A 19,874-nucleotide genomic window follows, 5' to 3' on the forward strand; every position below is an offset into this window, starting at 1 on the left:
TTCTATCCTGATGGGAGTGGTCTCTTCCAGGATGACAATGCCCCCATCCACAGCGCATGAGTAGTCACTGAATGGTTTGATGAGTATGAAAATGATGTGAATCATATGCTATGACCTTCACAGTCATCAGATCTCAACCCAATTGAACACTTATGGAAGATTTTTGACCTTACTACAACACCTTCCTAAAACATTTTATGTTGCTTTTTCCTTTAATTTGTTTGTGTCTGGATGAAGAAAGGACAAGGGGTGAACTTGACATTGTTTTATTAAAGTTAGATTATTTACCTTTACCTCTTTACTGTAACAGCAGCAATACGCTTCATAGTCTATATGGGCTATCTATCTATCTATCTATCTATCTATCTATCTATCTATCTATCTATCTATCTATCTCCAGGGTGCAATTTGCTGAGTTATTTTTATCCTCTGTGGAGACAAAAATTTGTCCCCAAAAGGTGTTTTAAATAAATAACAATCTAAGGAAAGCACTGCAACGTGAAAACAGTCTATAATAGTGCAAACGACACTAAAATCAGAGATGGACTTTCCCTGTCAGCGCTCGTGTGAGAGCAGCGTGTAGCGATGACACCGCGTGTAGGCTACGTGATGACGCAGTAAATGGACCAGGGGTTGACGCCTTCCCTGCTCAGAGATTTGCAGAAATGTGGGTAAAAGAGGGGCGCCACGCCGCGGATGACCCCTCCAAACGAAAGCATAGAAAGAGGACAGAAGTCTGTCATCAAAGCAGACTGCTTTCATAGTCTGACAAGTAGGCATGTGCTGTAGCATATTTATTTTTATGATGACAGCTTGTTGTGCTATTGCCTGTTGTGATTACTTTTTATTCAACATTGAAGTTTGCTGCGTGCTGCGCATAGAGCTGAATTAAACAGTAGCTTGCAAGAATGAGATCAAGTTTATTGGCACGTCTGGCCGAGTGGCGCTATCCACAGTACTGAAAGGAGCATTGGGGGATTTAATTCTGGTTTGTCAGACGGTGACAAATTAAAGGAAAAAGCTGAATAAATGAATGGAGAAACATAACGAATGATGCTTCCACACCGGTGCACTGCAAGGTACAATTAAGCAATTAAGTCCAATCATGCTCTTTTGTATGTATATAAATGCTGAGCAGGCTCAGTTGATTCTGATTTTGTATCAAGATGGGACAAAGACACAAAGACTGTTTAGCTGGTTGGTGTTTCCGTAGGAACAGTAACTAAAGTGGCATCTGCATTTAGATCTATGGGAAAGACGTCAGTAAACAGGGTTGGAAACTGTGGTCGACAGCTCACGTTTGATGACCATAATGATCATGCATTAGTGCGATATGTAAGGAAAAACAGAAGAGCAACTCCTCCACAGGTGACTGAGAATGTCAATGCAGGACGTGATCAGACTGTGTCAGCAAGAACAGTCCGTTCACAATTACATAGAGAGAGATATTATAGCAGGGTTGGAGTGCAAAAACCCCTCATTACAATGATGAATACACATTTGAGAGTTCAGTGGTGCAAAAACCATAGGCACTGGGTTACAGAGATGTGGAAAAAAGTGATATGGGCAGATGAGTCACCCTTCACCATATTCTCAATGAATGCATGTGTGGTGTGCACCAAGAGAGCAGTACAGGCCTGAATGCTTGACCCTTACAGTGAGGGAATCCGGTGGCTCTGTTATGCTTTAGGGGGCATTTTGCTGGCATGGTTTGGGACCACATGTCCCCTTAGAGGGAAGGTTCACCGCAAATCGATAAAACAAACATTTCTATCCTGATGGGAGTGGTCTCTTTCAGGGTGACAATGCCCCCATCCATAGTGCAGGAGGGGTCACTAAATGGTTTGATGAGTATGAAAATTATGTGAATCATATGCTATGGCCTTCACAGCTTTCGAGATCTCAACCCAATTGAACACCTATGGGAGATTTTGGACCGACATGTTAGACAGCGCTCTCCACCACTCGCTCTCATCAAAACACCGAATGAGGGAATATCTTTTGGAAGAGTGGTGTTCATCCCAGTGGCACATGGTGGCCCAACACCTTACTAAGACACTTTATGTTGGTTTTTCCTTTAATTTGTCACAAATCTATGTGTCCGGATGAGGAAAGGACAAGGCGTGAACTTGACATCACATCCCTGAAAGTTAAAATATCACACTACTTGATGAATTCAATTTTTAAAAAAGAGCAATATGCTTCATAGTCTATATGGGCTATCTATTTATCTATTGTAAAACCACAAGAAATCTACTATGTAATTAAGTTGATAAGTTGTAAATAGTATAAAATTTGTGCCCATAAACTGCTTGTGATGTTATCACCAGGCTGCGGGATGAAGCTATCATCACACACGTCAAAGCAAGAACTTTTTGCCAGTCAACCCAGTCAAATGCAACCTTATCTCAGTTGTGAGATGTGATTGTTTTTGTTTCCACAGTTCAATTTGCTGTAAGTTTATTTCTGGAGAGGTCTGACTCAGCTGCTGGTTTGAGGCAGCTTTCTTGGTCTTTGTTTAGCTGGGGAAATCTGAGTTTCAGAGTTGCAGCAGCCAGAAACTAATTTAACTAGAAGTGCTCAGCCAGACAGTTTATGAGGTGCTGCAGAACAGCACTTTTGCACACAATGTACTACAAAGGTAAAAAGGTCAGAGCAACATATATAGATATGTTTTGCTTTCCTGTTTTGTCCAGCAAAGAAACAAACTTTGCTTGTTATTCGTTACATGGTAACATTTTTTTTCTATTGTTTGGATCCTCTTGCCTTGTTCTAAATCTCTTCCAAGTTAGAAAATTCACAGTCAAACAGAAGACAGACTCCTAGAAGTATCTGCTTATTGTGGGATCATTTAAGATATCAAAGTTAAATAAAACCAACTTAATGGGATTTTCAGCACTTAAGTGTAGGTGGTGGAATCCTGTATTTAAGGATAATAACTAATCAGCTACATCAAGACTGTGAAAATTTAAGGTTTCACTGTCTGTATCAGGCAGCGTCAGCCATTTCAAATACCAGAAAACCCTGTCAGTTTATGGAGAGGTCTTTGTGAAAGAATACGCCCAGCTCTCTTAGAGTAATACAGTGTAAACTGCATCAGAAGAGAGGTGGATTTATATTTAAGTTGTCAGTTCATAATTACATTTGACTCAAGCGCACATTGCAGCTGGAATGTGTGGGAGAGGAATGACACTTTCTGTGTCTCAAATGCAGAATGACAACCAAGAGACAATGTTTATACAACACAATGTCACCTCACTTGCTGGAGCAGATAGTTAGCACTGCACCATAATGACTTGTGGAGAGACAAAACAAGTGTTGTTCCTGTGCACTATATTTGGTTGCAGCCATGTCTGTCTCAAAATACATGCTAGAGCTAAACTGTTTGTTAGTCCCTATACAATTCACATTCAGTGCTCATGCTGTTTACATGGTCACAGGAAGTCAGCTGGAGTATAGTACAGTACAGTATGTCTACAACAATGCCAGGGTTGAGGCTCTATCCGGTGTGGTTTAGAAGTTTGTTTTGCTGGCTGATGGACGCTGTGTGGGCTGATACTTTTGCCAGAGCCAGAAACAGCAGTCCTAACTATGTCCAAATGGGAGTCGTTCCACATTATATAATATAACAATATATCATTTTTGCTTTCAAGTAACAACTTAGTAGCAGTCATGATAATGCATAAACAGCTCTTTCTCATGTTTTTTAAGTTTGGAATTGCCGTAGTTAGAGTTTATTAAAGGGACTTAAAGGTGCCCTGTGGAGTTTTCTTTCTTTCTGGAGTTGGCTGGTTACATTCAGTGTTACTGTTAATGATGTGTTCATAATTTGTTTCTGCTGCCCACAAGTGGCAAATAATGCAGTTATTACAGGTTTAAAGTCTAACAAATGTGTTTTATGCATTTCCTCCTTCATAACATATTTACAAAGCCGACTTTTCTTATAAGTTTGAAACCTGTTTATATCCACGTTTGCTTGCTAGCAGTCGTCTTCTACTTCACTGTCTCTGCTGGTGCATTACTGTGTTTTCTGGCCTAGGAATGTGTATCACGACAATATGCATGAGAAAAAACAAAATGGGGACCCACATGTAAAAACATTGCTCCACAGTGTTGTGGTCAAAAACTTTATAGAGTACTTTTAATATAGTTCTGAGTTTTTGCGGCTGCTTGGATCCTGGTATACCTGCATGCAGTTCTAATTTGAAATTGGTGAAAATTCAAAGCCACTTGGTCAGACTGTCCATAAAAGCCATAACAAATCATATATGCATTAATCTGTACAAAATTAAAGTATTAAAATAAAATACTGCTAATACGCAGTTGGTTTGTCAATTGAACTCAGATGTGACCAAGAATGTGACTAGTCTATATGTGTTTTGCCAAAAACCAACAATAAAGCACTCAATTGGCCAACTATCTGAAAATATTAAGAGAAAAAAACCCCCACAATCATTCCAATGAGTGGCTCACTGCACATGTTTTGGAGTTTGTTATTGGTAATCCACAGACACAAGAACATCCCAGAATAAATCAGGATGAGAACACACAAAGTGAAGGTTCATTCCATATGGTTTGCATGGCTTCTTTTTGTGTTTATTTACAGGGTTTAGGGGACCAGACTTTCTATTTGCACGGTATTTTGAAGAGAAATGCTAAAGGTGGATCTTGAATGCAAAAACACTTGTGTTTTGAGTTTGACCAGGGTGTCACATAGCCTGTGATTGTGGAAATGGAAAACTGTCTGAAACAGCGTGGGTTCAGGGTATTTTCTTGCCTTCCATGTATCTTTTGAACACCTACAAAAAGGGAAACCATAGAGCATTAAACTCGTCTGACCACAAGTCATCTAAGACTGTCCCTGACGTTTAGACAAAACAAATCTGAAGTTGAAGTGTAAAAACCTCACAGGCTAAATTTGGCTGTGTCTTGTTTGTTCATTTGGACAGAACAGAACAGAAACATAGTGAATGAGCGTTTGTGTTTGCAGTTCTGCAGGATGCTGCGAAATTACAAGTGATTTCAACCTTTTTCACAAAGAAAAGTCACGGTTGAGAAAACCTTTAAAGGAGCTATTAGACCTGCGTTTATATGAAATGAGCTGTTGAAAAACCTATTTTAGAAGGTAACCCCGGTGTTCAGGATAATATGCAAGAAATGTGCACATTTGTGATCCTCTAGCTTTTAACATTTACATGCCCGTTTTAATCAAAGGCTTTTGGTGGAAAAGTTAAAACTGAGGCGTCTAATTGGCTGAATCCTGTCTGGGTTTTGCTAAATGATGTATGTGAGCCAGCTGCGTTACATAGATTAAATTTATGGAAATGTAATTTTATAACTGAAAATCAGAATAGCTTCTTGGGGGGTCTGGATGATTTATTTTTTCTACAACTTCACAACCATACCGGCGTGGCCTGTCTTTTTTGTGAATTCAAAGTTCACTCTTAGAATTGATTAACATATAATGACTAAAATAATAAATGCTTCCTGGTGGTCCGCAGGGCCGATGTTGCAAAGCAGAACAAAGAGTTTGTTATTTTGATGAGCCAACAGTTTCTCTGTGGAGAGCCTGTTTTATTGTAAGGGCTCGTCCCGTTCCGAGCAGAGCCAAGTGGTCTTAAACACAGAAAGAGCGTGAGTCATTGTGCTCTGTAATTTCGGCACACTGCAGCTGTCTTAAGTGACCACGGCTGTAGACCTGTTAACCAGGCTGATCCAAATGTAAAACTTTCCCTTCCTCTTAACATAATAATTACAATGTCACTTCCCAGAGCCCTCTTTCTCAATTGCAGCATGTATAGGTTTAACTGCAATGACAGCTTACTGGAAGATCTTTCTAGGACAGGCCTGATGACTATTTTGGGTCCCTGACCTTCTTTCCCGACAAAGAGCCTCTTTTAATCTCTTCTATAATTCCTGTACCAAATCTCCTTTTTCCCAGCATAATGCAGCTACTGTAAATACCATTTTTTCCAAGGCCATGGGCTTTGCTTTTAAGGCACATCTAAAACCTGTAAGTATATGTCTTACTGGTGACATTGAGTTGCAGCTGGACAGTCAAGCCTGGATGGCACAACGTGAATTGCTAATTCTGCTGAATGGGGCACATACTGTATGAGACTTTGAAGAGTTTCCAATTGGTATTTTTCTCAGCTATTTACAGTTCTGTATTTCAAACAAAATCTCCAAATATGGAAGTCTGAGGTCCTGTGGTAAAGGAAGAGAATTACAGTACTAATACTGGCACACTTTTTTTCTGCTGCAGTGTTTACACTGGTTTAGTCACATTTTGGTCAAATTGCAACAGCTCGCGGTTGAATAAATGGTTGTAGCGGCTGCTTGAATCTCTTCTTATGCCAGACAGACAGGTGGACTCCGTACTGGGACCTCCTGCAGTAGCGTTTAAATGGCAGCTGGTTTCTCGAGTGGCTGTTTAATAAAAGGGACAGAATATTTGATCAAATGTGTTTTCGTAAGATGGAAACATTCAGGCTTCATCAACAGACTGTGCTGCTGTGAGCATCTCATTCAGTGAGCCAAACCAGCCATTTCCAAATGTCAGGCTATAACCACTTTGGCTATGGCAGTGAATAAAAATTAATTTATTATACTAAAGCATCTGTTTTTTTATTTCCACTAATGATTTGTTTTACACTTTAAAGATGCATCAATTCCTTTTTTTTTTTCTTAAAGCCACTGTGTGCATTTTTTTATATGACTATATCATCTTTCAAAGCATTTTGATGGCATGATGCCATAAGTTTTTGTTTTGGATAAATGCAGTCTATAGTATGTGTTCTGCTCATTCATCTCTCTCTCCCTGGGTCGGATCCATGGAGGGTGGAGTGTCTTTTTTGATACTACCACTTGTTGGTGCTAAAGAAGGGACTTTTCAGTTCTAGTTATAGCAGTAATATAATAATATTGACATATTATGACTTAATAAAGTTTATTATTCACTCTCCTTTTAGCTCTGTTTTGCTCTCCATAAATTCCTGAGGGAAATATCTGGCTTTTTAGCTGACAAATGCTCCACTATGTTCTTCAGCTAGCCACTAACTCAGGTAGTTTTTTTTAGTTTTTTGAAGACAATAGCTGCTATGTCTGGAAACAATACAAATGGGAGAGGTGAGAGTGAACCAAGTTGCAGCTGTAAACCAAAACAATGAGCTAAAAAAGACACTAAAATGCTCAAAGTAGAATTTAAAAAACAATATATTTTTACATTAAAATGACAAAACCCTCTAGAGTTTGTAGTAATTATGACGAGAGCAAAGACTTCCACGAGAGACAGCTGTTCATTTCCTGTTTCCTACCTACAATGTTGGTTTCTTTCAACCACGACAACAATCATTCCCTAACCTTAATGATGAGGTTGCTATTGTAACCATGACAACGTAGATCCCATAACCTTAACCAAGCAGTTATGATGATCTTACCCTTAATCTAAGTCATTTTTGTGTCCAAACATAACCAAATTTTACATAAACATAGCACTGCCACATCATTGCAAACTAATGCATTTTTCAACAGGTAACGGTTTTGGAAAGCACAGACAAACAATGCTGTCCTGCTGATAATTGTTGATAGGGGTGTCAGATCAGAAAACACCTCTGTGTAGTTCTTAAGGGCAGTTACAAACAACATTATGTTGTTTAATTTGGACAACTTGTTGCCTTTTCCCATTTTCCCATTTGATCCATTGCTAGCATAAAAATATTGTTTATAGTAGCTTTAATTATTCAACAAACATTCAACGGTTATTTTTCTGTCATTGTGGAACAAATACCACTCAGATTGGGAGTAACTCCCAGTGAACATCATTCTTTAAGTTTTGGTTTCACTATTCTGTTACAGGGTTGACAGGCTGAAAAATCATCCTGAAAATTCACTCCACTGAAGAGTTTTCTCTCAATATTGCTGATTTAATCAACATTAAATATATCTTGGTGAACAAGAGCAGCCAAGAAGTTGAACCCAAACTTGAGGTCATGGTTTATGAGGGATTTCACACAGATGCAAAAATGTTTGTAGTCAAATATATCATTGCATTTCAAATGACAGAGGGTTGTCCTCTGTCGTTAACTCAGTGTAAATTGCACACATTTGCTGTTCTCCTAACAGACCTGAAATAAGAGACCTGAAATAAGAGATTTAAAACCTAAATTAAATTAGTTTCATGTTTGGACTCCTATGTCAAAGCCCTTCACTTTCACTTTATACACACAGCGTGAAGCCCCTCTGTTGATTGCAGAGTGTGATCCCATCTATACCTCACAGACAAGTGGTTTGCTCCATTGAAATTAAGCTAATTATATTCCATGCCTGTACACATGCAGCTACTGTAAGCTATACTTTCCCCCCACTATTATCTTCCTAAGGTTTCATGACTGTGAAACACCCTCTCAAAATTAAAGGTTGGAATTGTGCCAAAACCTGACATTATATGCAGGGGAGCTTTTTTGGGGGAGTAAAAAGTTGCCCAATCTCTCCAGTCTCTCAGTCTGTCCCAGTTTGACGTCAGCTGCCAGCCGAAAGCTTAGCATAAGCTTCAGCTTGTGCAAATCAGTCTTCTTTTGCAGCCTGTTCAGACAGAAGGAGAGCCGAGGTGAGCTCCTCTGGATGATTTAAGCTTTCTGCTCTGTTATGAAATGCAGTAATAAACTGTAAATGTCAGTAATCACCTGGAGAAGGAAAAAAAGACTGGTATGTGCAGTCACACAGAGGTGCAGAGACACACACACACTTTGTCAAACACATTTTCAAAACAGACAGCTGGAAGGTATTTTTCTGCCACAACCATCATGCACCTGAGGCTTTTTATATGGAATGTGTTGTTTATTCACAATATGAATGAAAAAAAGTGTTCATTCATATTTCTTTTCCTAAACAGTGTAACTGAAATTAACCGAAACTGTGTGCATCATTAATAAATAACCTCATCTAAATGGTGATTTCTATAATAGAGAATTTTAGATTACAGAATACAGACAAACAAAAGTATGTTTTTGGTACTATAACATTTATTAAAGTGTCATCATGCATAAAGAGAAAGATTTGAAAGATTTGAAAGAAATATTTAATGCACTTTTTGTCTTTTTGGCACACATACTTTGCCCAGTTTTTATAGTCTTTAAGAACACTTACTATGGTTTACTTGTGGTTGTTGCCATGGTTTTGTTGCTTCATTAAGCAACATGTTAAACATACACTCTGTTACGCTATACAGCTTAGAGTTGGTTTTTATGTTTAGACAATGGAAAGCAAGAAAGCTTTATTTAGGACACTGTGATTCACTTTGCTGTCCCCACAATGATGACTGCTCTTTGATTTGAAACTGAATCTGGACCCACGAGGTTTGAACACATGTTGAAAGCTAACTGAACACATCAGTCAGCAAATAATTCATCTTAAGTTAACAGCTGAAAATGAATTTAAATGGGGGAGAAAATAAAACAAAAATTCATTTAATTTTAGAATAAATATTAGCTTTTCCTGCATTTTTAACATTTTTAACATCTTGTACTCTTTAAGAACTGTTCTTTGATTTTTTTCTTGGAGGCAAATGATGCTCGGGCACTCCTGAAATACCCTCAAGTATGGGTATGTGTTGGAGCATGAAACCACAAAGTGCAGAGATCTCGTGCAGCTTCACGTCAGCTGAGAATCGTTCTATTCTTTTGCGCTCTGTGGTGGTTAGGGTTCATGAAAGACTTAATGAAAGCCTTGAAATACACTTCGTATGACGCTTCCAGAGATGTTCGATCTGTAGAAATAGAATTGTAATTCTATGCTAAAAAACAATATACCTCTAATTTGTCTGCGCTCTGATTGAAGCTTTTATTGTTATATATAACTTTATGATAGCTCATGGACGTTTTGCATCACTAAAATACAGATTACTAGAGGCTCTTGCTGCTGTCGCTTCAGCTCTAAAATGGAATTCAGCCTTTTGGGGTTAGTATTGGATTTCATGACCCCCCGGGCGTTTATTTTGTGGGTTACAGTAAGTTCAGTCCTAGATAGCAGAGGGAGGGCGTTTTGACTCCAGCGGTTGATATCAGGGGGGTGTTGGGACATTTTTAACTCCCTGGCCTATCTGTTGTGGTGTGAAGGGTGTGTTCATCTGTGGGGAGGATTGGCGCTAAATGTCTAATTATGCTTGAGCCTACATTCTCCACTTTCCCAGGGTACAGTAACAGTAACTTAATGTGGCATATGCTCTGTAATCAGTGATGTCAAACACCACATGAGGCACAGTCTCGCAGATAAAGCTCAGAAACTATCAGGGACCCTGTGGTGCCGAATGCACGTCCCTCCTGTTGTCAGAGCTTTAATTAAGTTAGTTTCACACGGTACAGTTTTCATCACCTGCAGCTTGCTCTTTCAGATTTAAGATCTACCCAAGTAGAAATATAAATTAGGTTTAATCAAGATACTTTGATTCATGTGTTGACTGAAATGATTTTTAATGAAAGGTGATATGATCTCATTTCAGGCGAATATAACTTTGCAGGCATGTTATGCTGCTAAAACCTGTCCCCCATATGGACAATGAAGTTTATTTACATGAATGGGTGTGGAACAATGAGGCAATTAAGCTGCCAAAGCCATAGGCCAGATAGACCAGATTGCAGTTTCAGCCCCACTTTTAGATTACTCAGCAGGTCTTTTTGGTTCTGTTCCCAGAAATCCAAATGGTCCAGAGATGAAAGGTGCTAGACCTGGAAATGAGACACAAGTCTCCAGATTCAGAAACCAGACCACTAGACCCCTTGGGCCAAGTGCTTAGCTCTCCACCTGAAATTCTCTCATTAGAAAAGAGCAGCGTAAACACGTAAGGCTGCCAAAAAAACCCTGCCTTCCAAAATGAACTCTCATTCTTCATCGAAAATTGAGTCATTAGTCGTACACAGTACAGATCATTAAGCTAATGCTGCTTAAGTTGTTTAGGAATATATCTATTTATGTAGAAATAAGTGATGTTTCTGTGTACATGTGAAGCTGTGTTTGATATTTGTGAGATTTTTGGCAAGTTTATTGAGAAGAGAGCGTCATCTAAGCACTTTGCCCATATTTGAATCATCTAATTTACCTCAGGGAAACTAATTACCCAGAGGCAAATAAATTTTATATTTGCAGTAATGATGAGTTTACTGAAAGCGCCAATTATATTAAAAAGTTAAAATATTTTGTATCTCTCTCAAAATATCTTCTCAAAGAACAGCACAGTCTTAGCACTGAAAGAGGTGAAAAATATTAGCTCTCTAGACATGGTTTGACTATGCCATACGCTATAATGTATATAATCCATGTCTCCATGCAGCAGGGCAGGGTGGGTGTCTGTGGTCACTGTCTCTGCCCTCTGTGTCTCCAGTGGGCCACCCTACACATTTCTCCCAGTGGCATTGTGCCAAACCCCAAGGTAGCAAGCCATGAAAATGAGAGCGTTGCCTTGGGAGTTAAAAAAAGATATGTTTTGATCATCCTCTTCAGCTATTTATTCCCATACTTGTTTTGCTATATCTATAGAATTAGTTTTGCTGGGGAGAGTGGAAATTAAAGTTCAATCCTTTAGGTTTTCTGCTACCTTACCATTATTGCTACCAAAAGGGTTGCAAATTAAGATTCTCCTTGTCTCTCAGCAACCACTAAGAGACTGAAAAATGCGTCATAAGGGACATGATACAGTAATTTGTGGCTTCGACTATAAATGTGATGCATGATGCACAGAGAAGTATTGTGTATTCATTTTTCCCATAAGGTTTATTTAGTAAGGTACCTGCTGTAATTTTCATCATCCTGAGGCAGCATGTGAAAACTGTGTTTTCTCAGGGTTGGTTCCAAAGAGGTGAAACAAGTATCGTCAGCACATTCACATGTATTTCTTATGATATTAAACTGACTTGAAAAAAGTATTTAATATTAAACAAACACATTTACACCCTTGTGTTTTGTTGAAATTGGCTTTACTTCCTCATTGTTTAGGGTTACAAACCTACTAAAAGTACTGAAGTAGTAACCCTTCCCTTTGGCACAAGCTGATCTTTGACATTTTGTTGAAGGTGATAAAATAGGGAAATTACATAAAGCACCAATATTACACAAAGTAAAGACATATGCATGGGATATACATGGACAAATGAAACAAATTGCTAAAAAGTGATAACATACAACAAAATGTACATACATCCTTCACAGTGACATTATTTGAGGTCAATTAGACCCCAGAGAGGTCAAACCTACTGTTAAACCTCTTAGAAACAAACTGTTTTAAAACTCCAATAACAGAAATCCAATGTGGGATTTGGGAGGGGTGCTGTAGTGCTGTGTAAAAAGTACTGTCAACATAAAGCATATTTAAAACAGGTCATCAGTTCAAAATGACGTTTATAAGCAATTTTAATAAATTTAGGGCATGTCATGAAGTATCAAGCTGATAAAATAATGTTAAGTATGTTTTTTGTGCAGTTAAAGAGACCCCAATGTTTCCAGACTTATGGTTAACCCATTTCACCATAGGTTAAAAAAAGCTCTATGCATTTTATGCATGGTTTCTTTATACTCCATACAAAACAACACAATGTTAACATGTAAACAATTACATCCTACAGTCTAGACATGTTCTTTAAATTTAGAAGAGCACTAGAAGAAAATGTTCTTGTTTTCCCTCCTTGAATGTGGCGACATGGATATTTATAATGGGAGACCACTGTCTGGATATCCACCATACCTCCTCCTCCATAACTGTTGATTTTTGCATCCAATTCGTTCCCCTCATGTGTAAAATGTCCATCTGGCCAGCACCCCACAGCGACCCACAGACTCCATGGACCCATCTTACTCACGCACTGAACTCCAGATTGTCAGAGGGTGATAGTAACATCAACACGAGCTACTGTTCGAGCTTCTTATAAACAACAACCGGGGCGTCTTGATGTGCCGAATGAGAAAATAAAAATTTTTATTTAAATGCACCAAACAAACTCCCTTACAGTTGAGTCTCACAGCTCTAATTTAGTTAGGAGAAGGTGTATTTGTCCTTGTGTCTGCTTATTTTAACCATTTGGTTACTTAGGGCTCTTGGTCAACATCAAAGATGAGAAAAACATTTTTGAGGTGCAGCACAACCACAAGTGTTCAAAACTACATTAATGCTCTCTGAGGATGACCGTGAGAGGAAAGGAGTGGACATAATCCCGGCCCGGGTCCACCCAGTGGTCACTGGTCATCAGGCACAGCCCAGAGTCCAGCCAGTCACAGCAGAGTCTTCCTCTCAGTCAGTTGATATAAACTATGAGAGGCTCCTTCACATCTCAAAACAAATAAAAAAAAAGGAGCTGGTGTTTCACGTTTTTCTCTGCACTGATAACTCTCGACTGTTGAAATGTATTTACAATGACTGAACAGTGGATTACAATTAAATGCCTAGATTATCAAAATTACAAGGGGCTGATACGCAGGAGTGGACGTGGCAATTTTCCTGCAACCACATGAAAGAGAAATGTTAGGAATATGGTTTTCTTGGGGTTTCATGGGACATGCGTCAGTTTATTTATATGAGCCAGAGGTCAAATTTATACACTCAAAGTGAGAAATTTCAAGTCAGAGCTTAAGTCAAGTGTATTATTGTGGCTTTTAATTCTAGTTTGAGTCTCAAAGGGCTTCATGACACCCACACTGTGACACATTAAATGGCCTCAGACCCTCAGTGAGAACAATAAAAAGCTCCCGCAAAAACCTCATTAGGAGAGAAAGAAGGCAGAAACATTGGCAAGGGCATCGCAACTCTTTTCCATCCCTTCTAACATGCTCATAATTCACTATTTATCTACATTGCAATTAGACACTTACCCCAGGGCCAAAAAACCTACAGTACAAGCAGCCCAGCCAAATGCACAACTAGCAAGTTAGTGTTCCAGCTCCTTTAGGCGTCTCCTGAAATCGTGTCCCAAAATGCATCAGTAAAGAGAAATGCTTGCATTTATGGTTAGCCTTAGTGACTAAATTACGACAGAAATAGACTAACACATCTTGAGCCCTGGTGTCATCTAACTTAATGACATGTGTTTAAGTTTATTTACAAGATTTCCATACTGTGTATCTGGAGTTTTAGTGTTGTTATTTGGAATAGATGTCTATGATGTTCCCTAATGATATGATTGGATGATGGTAAAAATTCCCTATGAATATGCTGAATTCATATTCCATACACAGCACAGACATGTCATTTGGTTGCTTATAAAATTACTTTATAACATAAGTGACCCAAAACTCTGCACTTCCTCAACCTGTTTACTTTTCATTTTTAAACCTATAATTGTGATTTTCTCTCTGGTCATAAATGTATATTAATGCACAAGCTGAATAAAAAAAGTCTCTCACATAAAATCTCTCGGTTGTTGACATTCTATTTCCAGCTTTATGCAGACAAATATACACAGCCAGTGGAAACCATGATGGTGGGGATGCATATATACTACAGCATTGGTGGATGGTCAAATTCCCTCTGGTCATCACGGTGACCACAGGTGGTTTCCATGTAAAATACCACTGTCTGATCAGTGAATATATACCCCTGAGTGTCCTCCACAATTCACTTTATAGCTATTGCTGTCTACAGTGTCTGTAGGAAATGGCACAGACATGCCGCCCTGAAAAAGTGCCCTGCTTGCTCTTTTGCATTTTAAAACCAGTTATTTACACAATGTATTTTCTTTTTTCAAATTAGAAAACGTGTCTGGTCCAAGGTCCATGAATTGAATCCTTGTAGTGAGTTTGCCTAGATGACACAGTCTAATCTGGAAAAATGATCTGGTAGGAAACAGACACTTATCCGGCTAGAAATTAATGTGATTCTCAAGGTTGCGGCGACGCATATACTCATATTTTTGCATAAACAGAGGATAGATCAGTCTATCAGAGTCTCTACAATGCTGAATATTCAGGTGCAGCTTGTATGCATCAGCTCGCCGTGCAGGTTACAGGCAAACTGTGGCTCTGCAAGGTCTTGCTGACAAACCTTACAGACCTGCCCCTTGTCCACTCTGACCTTTGTTTTTGACGCCTGCATCTGAAAAGGTGGAGAGTGAAAGGGTAACAGGGTTCAGGAAAAAACAGACAAGAATACACTCAGTGTTCACTGCAGTAAAAATGTGAAATATGTCATTAAACTCACCCAAATGACCTTGTGCCTCAGGAGCTCCGCCTGGGCCAGAGCTTGTTGCAGCCTCCTCGTCTGCCTCTGGTGGAAGGTCTCCCTCAGGAATCTAACCAGGAACTGGGAGACCAGTTGAACAGACCAGGATTCAGGCAGGAGATGGATGACCTTCTCTGCAGCAAAGACCTGAGGGTTGTTGTTGAGCAGATCCACAGCAGCGCTGGTGAGATCCTCGGAGCTCAGGTAAATTTTGAGCAGGGTGAGCAGCAGGGCCTTCTTGAACTGTGTGTCCTGGCCCTGGGCGGCCTTGCAGCAGTAGGCCTCTGCAGCCTGGGGGTCTTGCCCCTGGTGAACAAGCACCTGCAGGGACTGAGAGTGTTCACCAGTCCTACCGAGGAGAATTGCTTTCTCTATGTGCAGGGTTGTTGGCTTAACTCGCTCTGTGGTGAAAAGAAAACAAGTCTTATACTGTAATTTGTTGATAATTAAGTCATGATTTACTTTTTCATAAGGCATCCACACACCATATACAGTTGAGATGTCATAGAATTTCGAGTCCCATAGCAGCTGCTGCAACTTCCCTCTGGTCACCCGCAGATCTGACTTTGTTTCCTCTTCCTCTTGCAGTGTCTGAGTAACATATGCTAGGGCCAGACGGTTGTGATGTCTCTCCTCCTGTGGGCAAATTACACCAATCATGTCTTGGTGCATTTAATAAAGGAGTCAGGCTATCAGATTAGGTGGCTGCTGTACCTACCTCACTGTTCAAGTTGTGAATTAGGAACTCAAGATACAAAAGCTGTGCCAGGGGATACTTCTCCAAGAGATCAAGGACATCTTGTGTCACAAAATGATCATCTGGTGGACGCTTGGTGAAAATCTGCACACCTGTCTTTTTCAGATAAAGGACAACTGTTATTGGTAATTTGATGATGGAGTTGATAATCAAAAATTGCCCATAAGTGAGGCAATTTAGTTAATATAGTGGAAGGCTTTTTGCAGACTGTTTATATCTGTAACGCATTGTTGTATTGTGCAACTCTGCCCTCTGCAGTTAAGCTGAGAGCATGAAAAATTAACAGGCACCTCTTGGTTTCTGTGCAGAGTCCAGTCTGCAAATGTCCACACAACATCTTTGTCTTTCAGCTGACTGAGAGTCCACACGATGTGTCCATAGACATCAGAGCAGGAGGGGTCTTTGTGGAAACCATCTGCAATCTTTATCCATGTCTGGGGGAATAAAACAGGCTAAAATACACAACATCTCTATATGTAGTTGGATATGCATGTGTGAAGGGGGAAATTATACCTTTATTGCATCGATTTGCTTTCCATGACTTTGATAAAGTGAACCTAATGCAAAAAACCTGTAAATAAAACAGCAAACAGTCCATCAAAAAGTGCAAATTATAACAAATATCATTATGTCAAATGCTGAATTGGAGCCTCTAAAGAGTAATTTGTCATGAATCATTTTCACACAAAGTATATTACCAGATTTGTAGGTGTGATTGCCTATATATTGCTTATTACCTATGCAACACATTATTTTTTTTATTTTTTTACCTGTTGTGTTGCTCCAGAACAGGAATACAGTAGTCCAGGCTGCAAGCATTGGGAAATAACACAAGCTGCTGCAGATTTTCAGTGTCTGTCTGTTCTGTGTACAGCCTCAGGAGGGCGCAGTCGACCTCTTTACTGCACTTCAGGCTTTGCTCCATCCCCCGGACTGCTCTGAGAAAATCTCCCAGGAAGGCCAGGTAATGATGAAATGTGTTTCTGTCCTCTTGCCAGAGCACCTGGAGATCCCTGCTCTTGTTCGTTTGATCAAGCTGGGATTGAAAGTCCTCACTGACACAAGACTCCATGTTAGGGTAGAGGCGGATGATTTCTCTGGGGTCCAGCTCACCTTTACTGTTCAAATGGGTAATGCGTATTGATCTGTGTTAAACTTCAGTGTACAAGACAGAAGAAAAGACACACTATTCACAAAATTCACATACTATTACTGCGCTGTCTGCTTGGATTTATTTAGCGTGGTTTGAATTTGGAATGAAATGAAAGGGGGGGTTTTACTCTCACATGAATAGATCCCTGGCTTCGGAAAAACCCTCCTGGTAAAAATGAGCAAATCCAGCCAGGCAAGTGATGGCCTTCTGCAGCTCCTGCCAGTAAAGAATATTCTCTTACACCAGGCACACATGGCATTAACATATTTAATGCAACAATATGTGAACTGAAATTGTTGAGGCAGAAGACTGTTCGAGTATCCTTAAATCTGTTACACTTCACGAGATTCAGAAAACAAATATCCAAACAAATTATAAGAAATTAACTAATTCACTCATCAGTGCATTAATTCTAACATCATGACCTTTAACCTGTAACCTGAGATTACACTAAATCTCAGACAACATCTGCTGTCCTCAATTGCATTCATCCAACTGGAATACACCTAGAATAGCAGCTCACAATAATGTAGTCAGTCTGCACCTCGACATTTAATATGTTCTATAGCAATAAATATTAAATCACAGGAAACAGGTTGAAAAAAGTAGGTAAATTAGCTTTAGCTACGGCTAACTGCGGTTTGGTTTTTCGCTCTTCCTGCCAATTTTGCAGGATGTTTTTTTTCACACATTTCTATGGCATAATAATTCTTATATGGTAATTTAGTTATCCTAACTAAATTTTGACCAAATATATTACTAATATTTGCCTTTGCCTGGCAGAATAATTAAGCTGAAGGAGAAATAAATGTTTCTATGTCATTTAGTTATCCTCAGAAATTTAGTTTTGAAACCCTTGAGAAGAAAAAAGTATTTGTTTGAAGAGATAGATTTCAGAGCAGGGACACATTTGCTTCCGGCTGTGTGTCCATAAATTGAATTTCACCTTGTATGCGTCAAGTGGATGATGGCTTTGAACTCTGTCCAACAGCAATAAGGCCTCCTCGACCCTTTCGTGCCCTACAAGTGTCTGGATCTGTTCTTCCAATGGCACCAGACGCAGGCTGAAAATGCCTCTCTCTGTGAACACTAACACACCATCTGAGGGGAGATTTGTTTTTTAGATTTTCAGAAACACTCAGTGTGTAGAAACAGTTTGTGCAAGAGTGACTGAATCAGTGCAAACTGAGACAAACAAGGCTACATCCTCTAAAACAAAACCACAATTTGGCAGTTTATTGGTCTACAATCTGCCAGGATTAAGTGATGAATTGCGCGGTTTACCTGATGTGGAGAGCAGACCCTTCGCTCCGCTGAGACCCACAGTCTGTTTGTGCTGCTGATCTAACATGCTGTAGACAGACAACACTTGGGGCTGTAGGGTTAGGATGTAAGGGAAACATACTCCGGCTGCCAGCACCTCCTGAGGCCACTGCAGGGGAGGGCGCTGGCATATCCCGGTCTTCATCACAAACATGCCTGAGGGATAAGGATAGAAAAATGATATCTTGGCAAAACAAATATCCTCTGGCTAGATTGATATATGGAGGAGCAATATGAGATGATTAACTATATAGCTGCTTTGGAAAGGAAGCATATAATGACACATTTAGATGTCTGTACTTGCAGCCTGTAGAACTTATGCCACAAACATATTGGCAGCTCTTACCCAAAGATTCAGGCCCATTCAGGAGGAATTCCCCTTGTCCCACTGAGGTAACAATGACATGCTGCCTGCTGTGATTGTGAGGAAAGAGCTCCTCACTGCTCCCAGTCTTTATATCACACAGGAGGTACTTGTCAGTAGTAGCTACACACAGAGTTGTGCCATCTATTGCCAAGGCCACAGGATCCTGAAAGAGAGGGACTTCCTTCACGACCTCCCACCTGTCCACGCCCACTAGGTGGATCCTTATCACCTTCCTGCGGCTCGAGGAAGTCACCATCTCCACACATGCAGACTGAGCTGTGAGCGTTGAGTGGCATACCTCAAACAAAGAAACATGCTGGATCTTCTTCAGACTGGGAACAGGCTCTAAGGAGAACATGTTGAGGGCAGTAACGCTCCGGTCCCACAGGACCAGCAGATGGTTGAAAAGTGCGACTGCCCTCAGTTGGGCTACTGGGTTGCTTGAGCCTAGTTTTCTTGTCCTACCTTCCCTGGTTTTGCTCTGGTCAGGCCTCATGTCTCCATTTGTGCTACTGGGAAGAATGAGGTGCTGCACTGTTGCATCTTTGGTCCCTATATACACATTTCGGTCATAGCACTCAAGGCAGTGGATGCTGGATTTGTCCTTTTCTTTAGAAGCTGCTTGCTTTTCATAGACATCTATTTGTGTGAAGGCTTTAAAAGCCATTGTAGAAATGTCAGATTTTGGTTCTGCAGCTCAAGTCTGGTGTTACTCAAGTAATGGCTCACTAGCAAGCAAAGAGGAAGTTATTTAGTAGTAGTACTTTTCACTGTAAAAAAAATTCCTTGCAAGAAGGTATCTGCCTAAATCATAGCTATAGACCCTCTTCTGTGAAATCTATGAAATAAGACGTCCCTACCTCGGTTCTGTGCCTCTTTGATTCCTCCACAAGTCTGTGGAGTGTAAAGTAGTTACAACTCCCCATGTGACTATATCCTGACAGGAAATCTGTCAGCATTTTATGCCACTCATCCTGCCATGTGAGGACACTTGCACAACTCATCCAGCAGCCTCACCAAGAGAACTCTTTTACAAGTATCAAAACAATAGGTATGGTGCAGAAGACGGATATTT

General features: G+C 39.9%; 1 protein-coding gene across 1 annotated transcript; it reads right to left on the minus strand.

Annotated features, from left to right (window-relative positions):
* Positions 1-11,791: 11,791 nt before the first annotated feature.
* si:ch211-266g18.9 (transforming growth factor-beta receptor-associated protein 1) lies at positions 11,792-19,716 on the minus strand. The gene is made up of 11 exons (XM_067614669.1): positions 18,779-19,716; positions 18,394-18,588; positions 18,056-18,210; positions 17,243-17,325; positions 16,727-17,074; positions 16,470-16,527; positions 16,247-16,390; positions 15,918-16,052; positions 15,685-15,835; positions 15,179-15,600; positions 11,792-15,073 (listed from the first exon to the last, which is right to left on the minus strand). The coding sequence occupies exons 1-11, from the start codon at positions 19,464-19,466 to the stop codon at positions 14,945-14,947; spliced, it is 2,508 nt and encodes an 835-aa protein (XP_067470770.1). The 5' UTR covers positions 19,467-19,716; the 3' UTR covers positions 11,792-14,944.
* Between the last annotated feature and the right edge of the window lie 158 nt (positions 19,717-19,874).

This window comes from Thunnus thynnus, chromosome 16 (genome assembly GCF_963924715.1).
Source record: "Thunnus thynnus chromosome 16, fThuThy2.1, whole genome shotgun sequence".
Lineage (NCBI taxonomy): Eukaryota > Metazoa > Chordata > Actinopteri > Scombriformes > Scombridae > Thunnus > Thunnus thynnus.